The sequence below is a fragment of the Vulpes vulpes genome, chromosome 1 (genome assembly GCF_048418805.1).
Source record: "Vulpes vulpes isolate BD-2025 chromosome 1, VulVul3, whole genome shotgun sequence".
Lineage (NCBI taxonomy): Eukaryota > Metazoa > Chordata > Mammalia > Carnivora > Canidae > Vulpes > Vulpes vulpes.
In genome coordinates, this window is record NC_132780.1 from 124,098,374 (window position 1) to 124,110,770 (window position 12,397).

The window sequence follows — 12,397 nt, forward strand, 5'->3', positions numbered from 1 at the left end:
TCCTAGGGCAAAGCTTGGAGCTGCTGCCTCTGCCGAGTGCTCCCCGGGGGGCTCCTGGGGCCAGGCCCCGCCTCATCTGGCCACCTGGGGACGTGGGCGAGGCACTCAAGGGACCGTGCGCTCCCCTGCCAGCCCAGCTCCCTCCCCGGGGCAGGCTGGCTTTCCCACGCACAGCCTCCCACCGCCTGGCTGCAGCCTCCCCAGCTGCCTCGCCCCAGAGGCCTCACCCGAGGCCTGCGCTCCAGCTTCCACTGTCGTCTCACGGGGACACGTGCACTGAGCGCCTGTGCGTCTGACCTGCCCTCACGGCCCCAGGCTGTCCGCGAGACACATATTCCTCCGGCAGCCCCCAAGCAGAGGAGGGGACCTGCATGACTGCGGCATGAGGGGGGCCGGGGACACGTGGGACGGCCCAAGCCGGTCTGAAAGCGCAGCCTGGCTGGGCGAGCGGCAGGCCAGCGGGAGCAGCACGCTGTTCAGGAGGGCAGCCCTGAAGCACCTCGGATAGGAGAAGGTGCAGGCGAGAGCAGCAGGACACTCCTCGAGGCGTCACGGCTTCCGCGGCCACAAGCGCACACCAAAGACAACAGGGGTTGCATCATTCACACACAAGCTGCCCCTCTCCCGGCAACCTCGCTCAAGTGTTGCTTTTCCAGGTGAGGTTTCTGTGCTTCTAAAGACCCGTGGAGGGATCCCTGGGTGGCTCAGCGGTTTAGCGCCCGCCTTTGGCCCAGGGTGTGATCCTGGAGTCCCGGGATCAAATCCCGCATTGGGCTCCCTGCATGGAGCCTGCTTCTCCCTCTGCCTGTGTCTCTGCCTCTCTCTCTCTCTGTGTCTATCATAAATAAATAACATTTTAATAAATAAATAAATAAATACTCGTGGAGCATCTGGAACCAGGCAGCAGGAGGCCTAGGAAGCCCCCCCCCCCAACCACTCGCAGCGCCCACCCTGCTCTCCTCGGGTGAGAAGGGCCCCACGGTGGGCAAAGGACGTCCCTGCTTCTGGACACCAGTCCGGGGAGTGGGGAGGCCGAAAGGATGGAAACGGTAATTCATTACTTCATATCTTTCTTCAGCAAATTGCTGATAAAATCCTTGGCGTCATCCGAGATCTCATCGAACGCCTCGTCATCGAAGTCCCAGGTGGCTGAGGTAACGTTGGCTAGGGTTTCATTGTCGTTGTCACCCATGAAGGGGGAGAGTCCACTGACCCTGGAAGAAAAGAGCAGGGCAGCAGGTGAATGAGGTGGGTGATGGCAGGGAGGGCAGGTGGGACGGTGCCCCCCAAGTGAGGGCCCGCCAAGCCCTGCGCCCACAACACCCTCGTGCCTGCCTCTCCTCCCACCGGAGGAAGGAAGGGAAGCTGCGGCTCAGACTCTTCTCAGTGCTCACTGCACTTTCGGGGTGTCCCTGCCTCCGGTCACCACCTGCCAGTGCGGCTGAGAGGAAGGAATTTACTTCAGTTTATGGCTTCGGCAGTGCACAGTAGGGCCCCTCCTCCCCGTCCTCTCTTCTTGCCCGGAGCCCAGAACTTTCTCCAGGGCTCCTGGATGGGAGACGGTCCTCTCCTCTGTGCCGTTGCCACCCTCACCAGGGACGAGTCACAGGACACGGCACTCGCCACCGCGCCGGGCTGTCTCTGCTCCCTTCTGCCTCTGCTCATCGCGGCCGCCGGTGCCGACGACAGGGCCCAGCGCGCTCGGGGTGCTGAGCGAGCGTGGGGGAGCGGAGACTTCGAAGCAGCAGCTTGGGTTTGGTGATCCGCCCATCCCCGTGAGACAGGCACGGAGGCCAAACCAGAAAGCTTCCCTGAGAGATACCAAGGCTGAGGAATAGCACAGTCTGCTCATTTGCTGGGTGACCTGGGGCCACCTCCTAATGGCTCTGTGCCGTGTTTTCCTCCTCTGTGTAACAGAGAACTTTCTACTAAACTATACAGCGGTCACCACTTTTACTTATTCTACTTCTCTTCCTCTTTCTCCTCCTTCTCCACCAAGCACACACTGTGTGCCAGGCACTGGGCAAACAGCTTAAAACAGACGAATTCACTCAATTCATTCAATCTTCCTGCCACCCTTTCCTAGAACCCAGGGAAGTCATTACCTTAACAGATGAGGAAACGGGCCCAGAGTGGGGTTAAGTAACTTGGCCAAGGATTCAGTCAGTGAGATCTGAACCCAGGAATCTCTAGAAGCTTGGTCTTAACTGCTCCTTTAGACGAGTATTTCTATGAAGGCGAAGTAGTCATGGTGCACAGCTCTGGCACGAGGCCTGGTCCGTAGCAAGAAGCTCTGCCCGTGACTGCAGATACTACACAGCTCCTCCCTGTACAGTTCACCCCCCACTGCCTCATCAATCTGTGCCTTGGGAGTGACACATGTACCAATAACTGAAGCCAAGTGAAATCTGAAAGGTGAAGTATCTCAAAGGCAAGTGGGACAGATTTAGTTTACAGGCCTGATCTCTCACTTCTGTGTACCTCACCTCATACCATCCACGCCCCTGCCATTCAGCCTGACTTAGGGCAACCTCTTGGGCGGCAGGCTTATATAGATGCACAAGGCCCCGCCCTTAGAAGGCCCCCCCGCTCTTGGTTTAATGATCTGCTGCCATCATATTGAAAGTCATGGTAATGTTTGAACAAGTCACTCTACTTTTTAATTTTGCACTGGGCCCCACAAATCACGTAGCTGGTCCTGCCCTGACCCCCACCTGAATCCCACATGATGGATCCAGGGCCTTCATGCCATCAACCTTTCCAGATTAAGCCTTCACTAATGTCCCTTTCCCCCAAATCCTTATGAACCCATCATCATAAACAATAACACAAACCCTTCTGGAGCCGGAGCCGCCTCTACATCAAAAGGCCTCAGCTTATGAAATACAACAGCACCTGCACACTCAAACCCACTGAAATACTGTGAGGCAAGATTGCCATGGGAGGAGCCCTCTGGTGAAACCTTTTGTAGAAAGAAGAAAGCTTTTGCAACGTGAGTTATCTCACCTTAGTCAATATATTTGTGTTTTGGAATAACAGAGTTGTGCAGATGGCACTTAAAATGTCTTAATGCAAGACACCGATTTCCGTTCTGTTTGGAGAAGGCACAGGGATAAATATTCTCGGTTACCTGACAACGAAGGAAGGGTGGGAGCGTACCACTCCCGAGTCTGCATGGTTGAATGCTATTCCCTCCCCCACCACCCCAGGCCTCAGTTTCCTCTTTTTATACCAAGGGTACTGGGCTAGAATTCCTAGGGGCTTCCGGGTGTCCCCAGCTCTGTGATCCAGTGTGACCTCAGCCAGCCCCATCTAGAAGCAGCCTGACTCCAGTCTGTCAGCTACCTGCCTCCTTCTGTCTTTACATTTTCCATTTGAAACAAAGAGGGGTAAGGTTCTGCAGCATTCCAAAGCCTGCCGGAAGAGCAGACAACCCTGCTGTGGAATGCTGAGCCGTCCCCTTCTAGAAGCCTCCTTTCCTAATTAGGGACTGCAATCCTGCAGAGATAGGGCTTAATCTCCATAAAGTTCACAGTTGAGGAGAGCCTCCTTGTCTCTGGCACTCCTCCTCTCTGGCAGCCCATCCATCTGAAATACCCCCAGCCCTGGCTGGCTCCTTGCCTGCCGAGCTCCCACAGAATTCCTGTTAAAGAGTATGTCTCTAAAATAAAACTTGCAATATATGCGGAGCATGATGACAAAGAGAGTGTCAGAATTTCAGTAATGTCTCTTGGTGGTGGGATTTGGCAGGATTTTTAAATTTATTTTTTCTTTCTCGGGGCTTTTTATTGCTAGAATTTGCATAAGGATCACGTACGGTTGGGTTGGTCAATCAATAAACATAATAAGATCAGCCTTAAAAACACAACTACCACCCTGTCTTCCTAGTGTTATCTCATTTTTTAACTGAAGGGGATCAGAGTACGCCGCTCCAAAATATGCCAATCTGGTAGAAAGATTGTTTTGAGCTGAAGGCAATTAGCTCTTTGCCCTCCCCTTTCTGTCGAAAAGCAGGACATACATTTCTCTCTATTAAGGTGACATAAATTTCCATTTGCAAATATGTCCTCTCCCTTACCAGAAAGAGGAGACTCATCTTCATAACAGACCTCCTGACCTCCCAACTCTCGTTTACTGCACATTTTCTAGTCACCTTCTGACAACTTACCCCTCCATAAGACCCAAACCCCTTTTCCCTTGTCTAGTTATTTCTCTACAATTACTTGCTTGCTCTTTGCTAAAATAGTACGTAAGCTTCCAATTCTATACACTTTCTTGAATCCCATTCCTTTGTGAACTCCTATGCATATGAACATAATTAAATCTGATTTTTTTTTCCCCTCTTGTTAATCTGTCGTTTGTCAGTTTGATTTGCAGGCCTCCAAGAAAAGAACCTAAGAGGGTGGAGGAAAGTTTTTTTCCTTCCTCCCCAACAAAACCAACAGATTCATCTGGTTTTTACAAAACAGTAATCAGTGTGGGCAAGTTCTTGGATGCTCCACTTTTTTGTCATTTGACATTGTCATTCACAGGTGTGTACAGAGTCGTCACATTCATTTTTAAAATCTTTTAATTTAAATTCAGTTAGCCGACATATGGTACATCATTAGTTTCAGACGTAGTGTTCACGTTCATTTTTAATGGTCGCTGATAAATCACAAAGGTCATGACTACAAGGAGTTCTGATTTCTTAATCTCTCAGTGAAGTAAAACTTCGCCTAGGGAATCTGATGCAGAAGACTGTTCTGCCTGCAGGGCGGAATGTCAGAACAGAGAAGGGTGCAGAAATATCTCTTATATGATACTTTCTTCCTAGTGTTTTTCAAGCAGCAGATAACCCTACTGCATGGATGGCCAGTGAAAGAGACCACAAATCTACCAGCAGATAGTGCTTAGGAAGGGGTTAGTTTTTTTTTATCCCATTTTAGCCTTCAGATCCTCATTTTCTGGAGTGGTGGAAAGATTTAAGGGGGCTGGGCATCACCCAGAGGAAAACTGGGTAGCGTTCTGTGCAGTGATTGGAAAAGTAGACATTCTGTGTTAGCTACACTAACCACAGCCCATGTTCCTGAAGAGCAAAGCCTGTAGGTAGTGGCTGGGTATGGCATGGGCTCAGGGCACCTGGAGGTTGCAGGAGCTGGAATCAGAGAGCGTGTCTGGGCTCAGCAGTGGGGAGGCCAGAGGCAGCCATTAGTGGTGCTGTTGGATCCCTCTGAAGAACCCTGTATTAAACCCAAGTCTGAGTAGACACCTGATACTTGACACTGGGCCTTCTCCCTATGACACTGGGCTGATGTCCCCAGAAGTTAGACTCTGGGTAGAGATGGCCCCAGCTCTCTGGACCACAGGAGATGCTAAACAAATGAGCTGAAGGATGCCTGTGTGGCTCAGTTAAGTGTCTGACTGCAGCTCGGGTCATGATCTCCGGGTCCTGGAAGAGAGCTCCCGTGTTAGGCTCCCCACTTAGTGGGTAGTCTGCTTGTCCTCCTTTCCCTCCCCCCACTCGTACTCTCTTTCTCTCTCTCTCTCAAATATATGAATACAATCTTAAAAAAAGGACAAATGTGCGGAAATGGGAAGTCTGTCACTGAGCCCAGTAGGAGGATGTAGGGAGAATGCAGAGCAGTAATTGCCCTTCACCTTGGCTTGGAGCAGGGGGGAGAGAGAGAAGGAATTAGGGGTGAGAAGTAGGGTGAGAGGGCAGCCCAGGTGGCTCAGTGGTTTAGCGCCGCCTTCAGCCCAGGGTGTGATCCTGGGCACCTGGGGTCGAGTCCCATGTCGGGCTCCCTGCATGGAGCCTGCTTCTCCCTCTGCCTATGTCTCTGTCTCTCTCTCTCTCTCTCTGTCTCTCATGAATAAATAAATAAAATCTTTAAAAAAAAAAAAGAAGTAGGGTGAGAGAAGGGCACACAGAAGGGTTTTGATGTCCCCGCAGGCAGTAAGGGAACACTAAGTCCTCAGAAAATGGGGGGGAGGAAAACAGGAAAGGAGGTCTTAGAAAGAACAGCTTCCACGCTGAAGTGTGGCCTAGAGCACTCCCGTCCTCTCTCCCCCTGCCTGAAACCAAGCAGAGATTGCTAACATCGGAAGAATCTCCAGTAAATTCATGAAATCCACCATTTCCTTCCAGAATCCGGGGTGAGAGGGTAGGAAGGCCCATAATCCCTGCTCTGTCTGGAAAACCCAGGGCAGGGAACGAGGCCAGGTCTCTAGTGCTGGGTCAGGATCAGCCCTGATCTCCCCGAGGGGTTTGAGGAGTTCCTCTAACAAGTCAGAACAACCTACGGGGACGGAGCTGGTCACTTAGGAGGTGCTCACCAAATATGTGTTGAATAGTAAATGAGTTGTCATGGATTTCCCCAATTCCCTGGCCTCCCCAACTGTCACTAGTGCCAGAAAGGAGATGGGGGGGGGGGTGTTCCTCTGATACAAATGTGGAAGGTGGCCTTGACAGGGACTATCAGAACGACAATGAAGCTCCAAAGAGAGAGACAAAGGGAACATGAAGACTGCCATAGGGCCTCTTCCAGAGACTTCCAGCAGCAGCTCTGGAATTTTGCATAGCAGGGTCTGAAAGGAAGCAATCTGGCTGGCTCCAGCTTCTGTTTTGGGTACCACATGCTCACTCACGAGGGGAGCTACCAGTCCTGAATCCCCACTGGGAGAACCAACAGGAAAAATCCCAGAGGACAGAGCAGCCCACTGTGGTGTGTGCAGGAGCCTGGGCACTGGGCGGCTCCAGGAGGCTCCGCAGAGCTGACCCGTGTCCATCACGCCTGGCCCCCACCTGCCTCCCTGTCCCACATACGCCTACCCTCTCCTTGCACCCTGCTGGCCAAACACCCTCAGGATGGCGCCCCATTCATCAAAATTATTTTCTCCCTATTTCAAGAAGCTCTTCCCTATTTCCTGGTCTTAGCTCTGAAAGTAATCTAGTAAAGTAATATAACATCTCATCCAAGTTGTTATGTTTCTCCACCTGAAAGAATTTGCCTTTTAACACAAAGTGCTCTAATGGCTCAATAATTCTAGTTCTAGATCAAATATCGAGCAGAGATGCATAAATGTGTTAACTAAAACACATGGAACAGCATGCTCGTAATACTGAAACTGGCATCTATTAAGAACCCCTCAGTGTGGACTGGATCAACTGGATCCATCCACAGCAGGATTCTACACAGCGCCGAGAGTGAACAGTCTACAGCCACACACACGATAATATCAATGGGTCTCACAAACAATGCTGAGCAAAGGAAGCCAGACACATCTTCCTGTATGATGTCTCATATATAAAGTTCAAGAACAGGCAAAACTAACCTGTGACGTTAGACCTAAGGATGATGGTTACCCCTGAGGGGCAGTGATTAGGAGGGGCCCCAGGAGGGCTGCAGGGACCCTAGTAACGTGGGCATTCTTCATCTGGTACAGGTGACACAGGCACGTTTACTGTGAAAAATTTAAGGGTAGGCCCTGACGGTTAGGGAGACCAGTAGGGAGTATCCTAGTCTCCCAGACTGTCCTGATGTTAGCACTGACAGTCCCGTATCCTGGGCAGCCCATCAGGCCTGGGGACCTGGGAAGGCTGGTCCCCCTCTAGGACTGCGGGAAGTGGACAGCCGTGTGGACATCCTTGGCCCTGGTCACCTCCAAGCCAAATGAAGACCACATCCCTGCAGCAACTCACTCCCAGGTTTGTCGTGAGGATCAAACAGGAGCCCACGTGAAGAAGACCCACGGACAAGAGCCAGGCCATGGGACAGCGGTATCGGAACAGAACGAACTGACCAAGACTGTTTCTCAAGTGCCAGGCGTCTCCCCCGGGGCCAGAGATGCAGTGTGAGCCCCGTCCAGCATGGCGCGCCCCAGAAGGGGTGGCTGGGCCCGCTGCCCTGCTATTCCTTATTTACTAAGGGAGTCAGCAGCACAGATTGCCTGCAATTTTCACTACTCATTAGCTCCCTTTCTCCTGGAGTAGGGCTGGCATAGGAAGAAACAGGCAAATCCACTCCTAGCCCGGGAGTTTCTTGTCTGCTGCTCTGGGGGAGCTGGTGATGGTGGTGGGGGTGACCCTGAGCAAGGAGAAAGAGGACTCTCTGGGGTACAGAGTCCACGGCACGGGTTTAACTGAGGGAGGCTGTCCTGACAGGCCAGCGTGAGAACAGAACTCCCGAGCGTGGGGAAAAGCCACACTGCACACACACAAAATCACTCCATTTCTGCTAAACCTTTTCTCACAGGGGCTCCTACATCTGGCCGTGCAGCAAAATCACCCAGAGCCTTTTTCTCACTCAGGTCTGAGGACCCCAAGGGTCTCAAAAAGCATTCTTAGGTCCTCTTCAAGTTTTCTGTGAAAACATTAAATTTTTCCTTTCGCTTTAACAACAATAACAAATTTTTTTTTTCAATGAATGCATGCATATCGGCACTTCAGGGGACCATCCCGTTACTGTGCGTTGCTGCCGCACGAGATCAGGGGTTGCCTCTGAGGCTAATGACTGCCTGCAGCCTGGAGTTTCAGGGACTAAATCCATGAGGTCCCACCAAGGTATGTTCTAGAAAGTGTGGCCCTTGGACCAGCCCCACTAGCAACCTGGGATCTGTTAGAAGTGTGGATTCTTAGGCGTCGCAGACCTTCTGAATCAGAATCTGCAATCTAAGGAGAGGCCTGGATGGTTCGTGCGTATTACTGCTTACAAAGCACGGGTCTACACTACTGACCTCCCCTCTTCTTCTCTAGGGTTAGTAACTGAAATGGATTCCTATTTTGCACCTGGTTTCCCAATTCAAACTACCGTGTGGCTTTCTGTTGTCTGCTGACGGCTCTATCATCAAAAGGGCTTAAAAGTGGAAAATATACTGGGCTCAAGGATGAAGCTGGCAGTTGGGGTCCCCCTGCCACGAGGATGGGGTTCTGTCTTCTGAAGACAGTGATGATGCCCACAGGAGATGGGCACCTGGGCTCCATGGAATCATCTACACAACCGAGGGTAAATTACACGGCACCAGCCACATCCCACCCCGGTGACCAAAGACCCCAGCCTGGTCAGCATTAGGGACAGTGAAGGGCCCAGAATGGGGTCTCGGTGTAAGCACTAGCAGAGGAGTGCAACATGTGTGGGGGGGTCCCTGGGTGGCTCAGTCCGTTAGGCATCTGCCTTCGGCTTGGGTCATGATCCTAGAGTCCTGAGATCGAGCCCCACATCAGGCTCCCAGCTCAGGGGGGTCTGCTTCTCCCTCACCCTACTGTGGCTTTCCTCTCCCTCCGTCTCTCAAATAAATAAATAAAATCCTTTCTTATAAAAAAAATTGCAACACGGGCTGCTTCCCTGGGAAACCAGGAGTGGGGCTGGCCTGGGCGGGGGCGTGGATAGGAGCTGCCACTCTCCTGACTCGCCAGAGGTGGGGGGTCCCCCCACTGTGACCCGCCCTGGCCCCTTCCACGTCAGGGCGGCCTGGGGACCCTCCTGCAGAGCTCTCTGCCTCTCCCTCACGTGCCCCGAGACTCACAGGATGTAGCAGATGACTCCGATGCTCCACATGTCCGTGGCATAGCCGATGGGCTCGTAATTGATCACTTCGGGGGCCACAAACTCCGGGGTGCCAAAGAGGACCTTCAGAGACCCCGCATTCTCTGTAACCAGGATGGAGAGGGACCCATCACCAGAACGTTCGGGAGGCCACCTGCGTGCACGGCAGGGACACGGACAAGGCCTCGCCGTGCCTGCTCTCCTGGGGGGATGGCGCAGCGATGCAGGCCCACCAAGGGGTCACAGTGACACCGGCCTCAGCGCTGGGGCGGGGACACATGCTTGGTGTTGGTGCTGGCCTCTGACGCTCACTGTGTCCTCTGTTCCCTGCCGCCTGTTTTGTAAGGCCTTTCCCACTTCACATTCTCGACCACCAAGAGGGCAGTGTGACCATCCTGTCCCATCCCGAGGAGACAAGCCCCGGCCACCGGGACCTGCCCTCTCCAGCAGCGGGTGGCCCAAGCTGCGGGCCCCACTCCCGAGCTGTCCCGGCCCCGGGCCTCTCCTCCGAAGGCCTGGAGGTGGCCGCCGGGAGGCGCATGGTCCGGCTCCGGGGGCTCGTCGGTAGACCCCGGGGCCCCGCAGAGCCAAGGCGGGGGGTGGGGGTGGGCACGAAGCCGGGGCCGCCCCAGGCCTGGAGGGACCTGCGGTGTGGCCTGCAGAGCGGGGCTCCCGAACCTCTTGGCCCTTGGGCCACCGGGGACCAGGGAGGCCCATGCCCGGGCTCCGGAAGCCGTACGGATGTCTTGGGGTACAGCACCCCCAGCGACACCCCAGGTGAGCTGCCCGAGGGGGGCAGGCAGCAGAGCTGGGGCCTGGCACCTGCTAAGCAGCGGAGTGCTTGGGGTGCCTATGTCAGCCCATGGAGTCCCCAACAGCCCCGTGGGGTGTCAGTGAGGGACCGAGACTCGAGGTGGAGTCTGGGGGGCAGGGCGGGCTCAGAGCCGAGCGGCGCCCACAGCCTTGGGCTTCCACCCCAACCTGCGCTCCGTGCCCCTGCGGGTGACCGGAGGCCGGGGGCGCCTTACCCAGCTTTCTGGCCAGGCCGAAGTCGATGAGCTTGATCCTTGTGCCGGTCTTATTGACGCACATGATGTTCTCGGGCTTGAGGTCCAGGTGGACGATGCCCTGCCGGTGGATGTACTCCACGCCCGCCGAGATCTGCCTCATGTACTGGATGCACTCGCGCTCCGTCAGCTCGAAGTCCTCATCGATGATGCGCTCGAACAGCTCGCCCCCCGACACGCTGTGGGAGCAGGGGGGTCAGGCGGGTGGCGGGGGCTGCGCATCTCCGCAGCGGCCTGCTAGGCCGGCCCAGCGCCCCCCGACCAGGAGGGCCTAGCGCCTCCCGGCTCCCCGCCCGAGGGACCCGCTGACGCCCACTAAGCCGTCGGGGGACTTGGGGAAGCATCTGGCAGTTTCAGAGGTGACCAGGAGCCGAGAGACCCAGACACCATCTCGTCCGCACACAGGTGACCACCAGGCAGCCTCCATCCCCGAAAGCCTACGGGTGCGTAAGGGCTCCTTGCTGGGCTCCAGCGTCGTCTTCTAGTCCAAGGGAGTCAGAGCCTGAACTAGTCCCAGCAGCCGTGAGCATATTGCACGTGGCCGGCAACCGCTTCAATGACCCGGAGCCTCGGCACATTTTCTAAAATCCATGGACTGTAACCCGTTACACTAAGACTCTGGATCCTGGCCATGGCGTCTCTGGGGCCCACACTGGCATCTCCTACTGGGGACTGGCCCAGAGGCTACCGCGGGCCAGCACAGTGGCCTTCGGTGCAAATGCATGACCTTGCACCTGAGTCACATGGGTCCTTTCTGTTCCCCTGTCCGGTCCTCTGACCCACCTGCCTTCCTTGCCGCTCAGAAAGTGTAAAGCCTGTCCCTGGTGGCTTTTATAGCATCCAGCCACCACCAGTAAGCTCTTCTCTGCAATGGCCTATACGTCCACCAGCCGAACAAGGGTGGGTAGGCTTTGTTCTGGGCCCATCCTCTTCCAATGGCCTTCCTTTTTTTTTTTTTTTTTGAGGGGCAGGGGTGAGGCTTTTCTCTTCTAAGAAGAGCCATCATGAAGAAGGGAAAGAGGTAAGTGTGGATCCTGTCCCCCGCCTTTACAAGCTGTGTGATCGGGGGCAGGTTACTTAACCTTTCTGAGCCCCGGGTCTCCTTACCTGTCCCCACTTAGGAACTAAAGGATGCTGACACGCAGTAGGTGCTCAGCACACATTCATGACCGTTTCACAACGTGTGGTGAGTGCGGGGGATCTTGTCAGTGACCCACTGAGGGACAGACAGACTGGGGCGCAGCATGAGGCCCAGCCCACCGCAGCCTCCGTGGGCCTCCCGAGGCTGACACTCTCCTGGGGGGGCGGGGGCTGAGCTGGGAAAGGTCAGGCTGTGCCAGCGACCCCTGGGGCGCGAACGGACGCCCTAAGCACCAGCAGAGCAGGAGGTCCCTGGGCACCCAGCAGGTGGCGCCTCTGTCCTCCCTTGCTCTCCACCAAGGCTCCCAGCCAAACTCAAATTTCCATTCTCAGGCCTCCCACAATCTTGACCATCTCCGTGCCTCAATGTCCTCATCTGGAAGGTGCAGATAAAAACGGTACCGCCTCACAGGGTTGCCATGAAGACTTAGCGAATTAACACAGGTAAAGTGCTTAGAAGAGGGCCTGGCACATAGCAAGTGCTCAATAATGTTAATTACTTTTATTATTATTATTATTATTATTATTATTATTAATTATTTTAAAGAGTCAGTTGAGGCCCTGGTTGAAAATACAGACTCCCAAGCTCTTCCCCTGCAGATTCTGATTTAGAAAATCTCAGGAGGGGCCTGAGAACCCATATGTTAATATGGGTCATTCTTA

At 54.3% G+C, this 12,397-nt stretch overlaps 1 protein-coding gene across 21 annotated transcripts in view; it reads right to left on the reverse strand.

Moving 5' to 3' along the window:
- MYLK (myosin light chain kinase) overlaps positions 1-12,397 on the reverse strand; it is a 268,280-nt gene that overhangs the window by 13,358 nt on the left and 242,525 nt on the right. For all 21 annotated transcript variants that reach the window (XM_072725225.1, XM_072725216.1, XM_072725226.1 and 18 more), the window contains 3 exons: positions 10,556-10,773; positions 9,508-9,631; positions 1,062-1,214 (listed from right to left, as the gene is read on the reverse strand). In XM_072725225.1, coding sequence (XP_072581326.1) covers positions 1,062-1,214; positions 9,508-9,631; positions 10,556-10,773 — 495 coding nt within the window. The remainder of the gene's footprint in view (positions 1-1,061; positions 1,215-9,507; positions 9,632-10,555; positions 10,774-12,397) is intronic.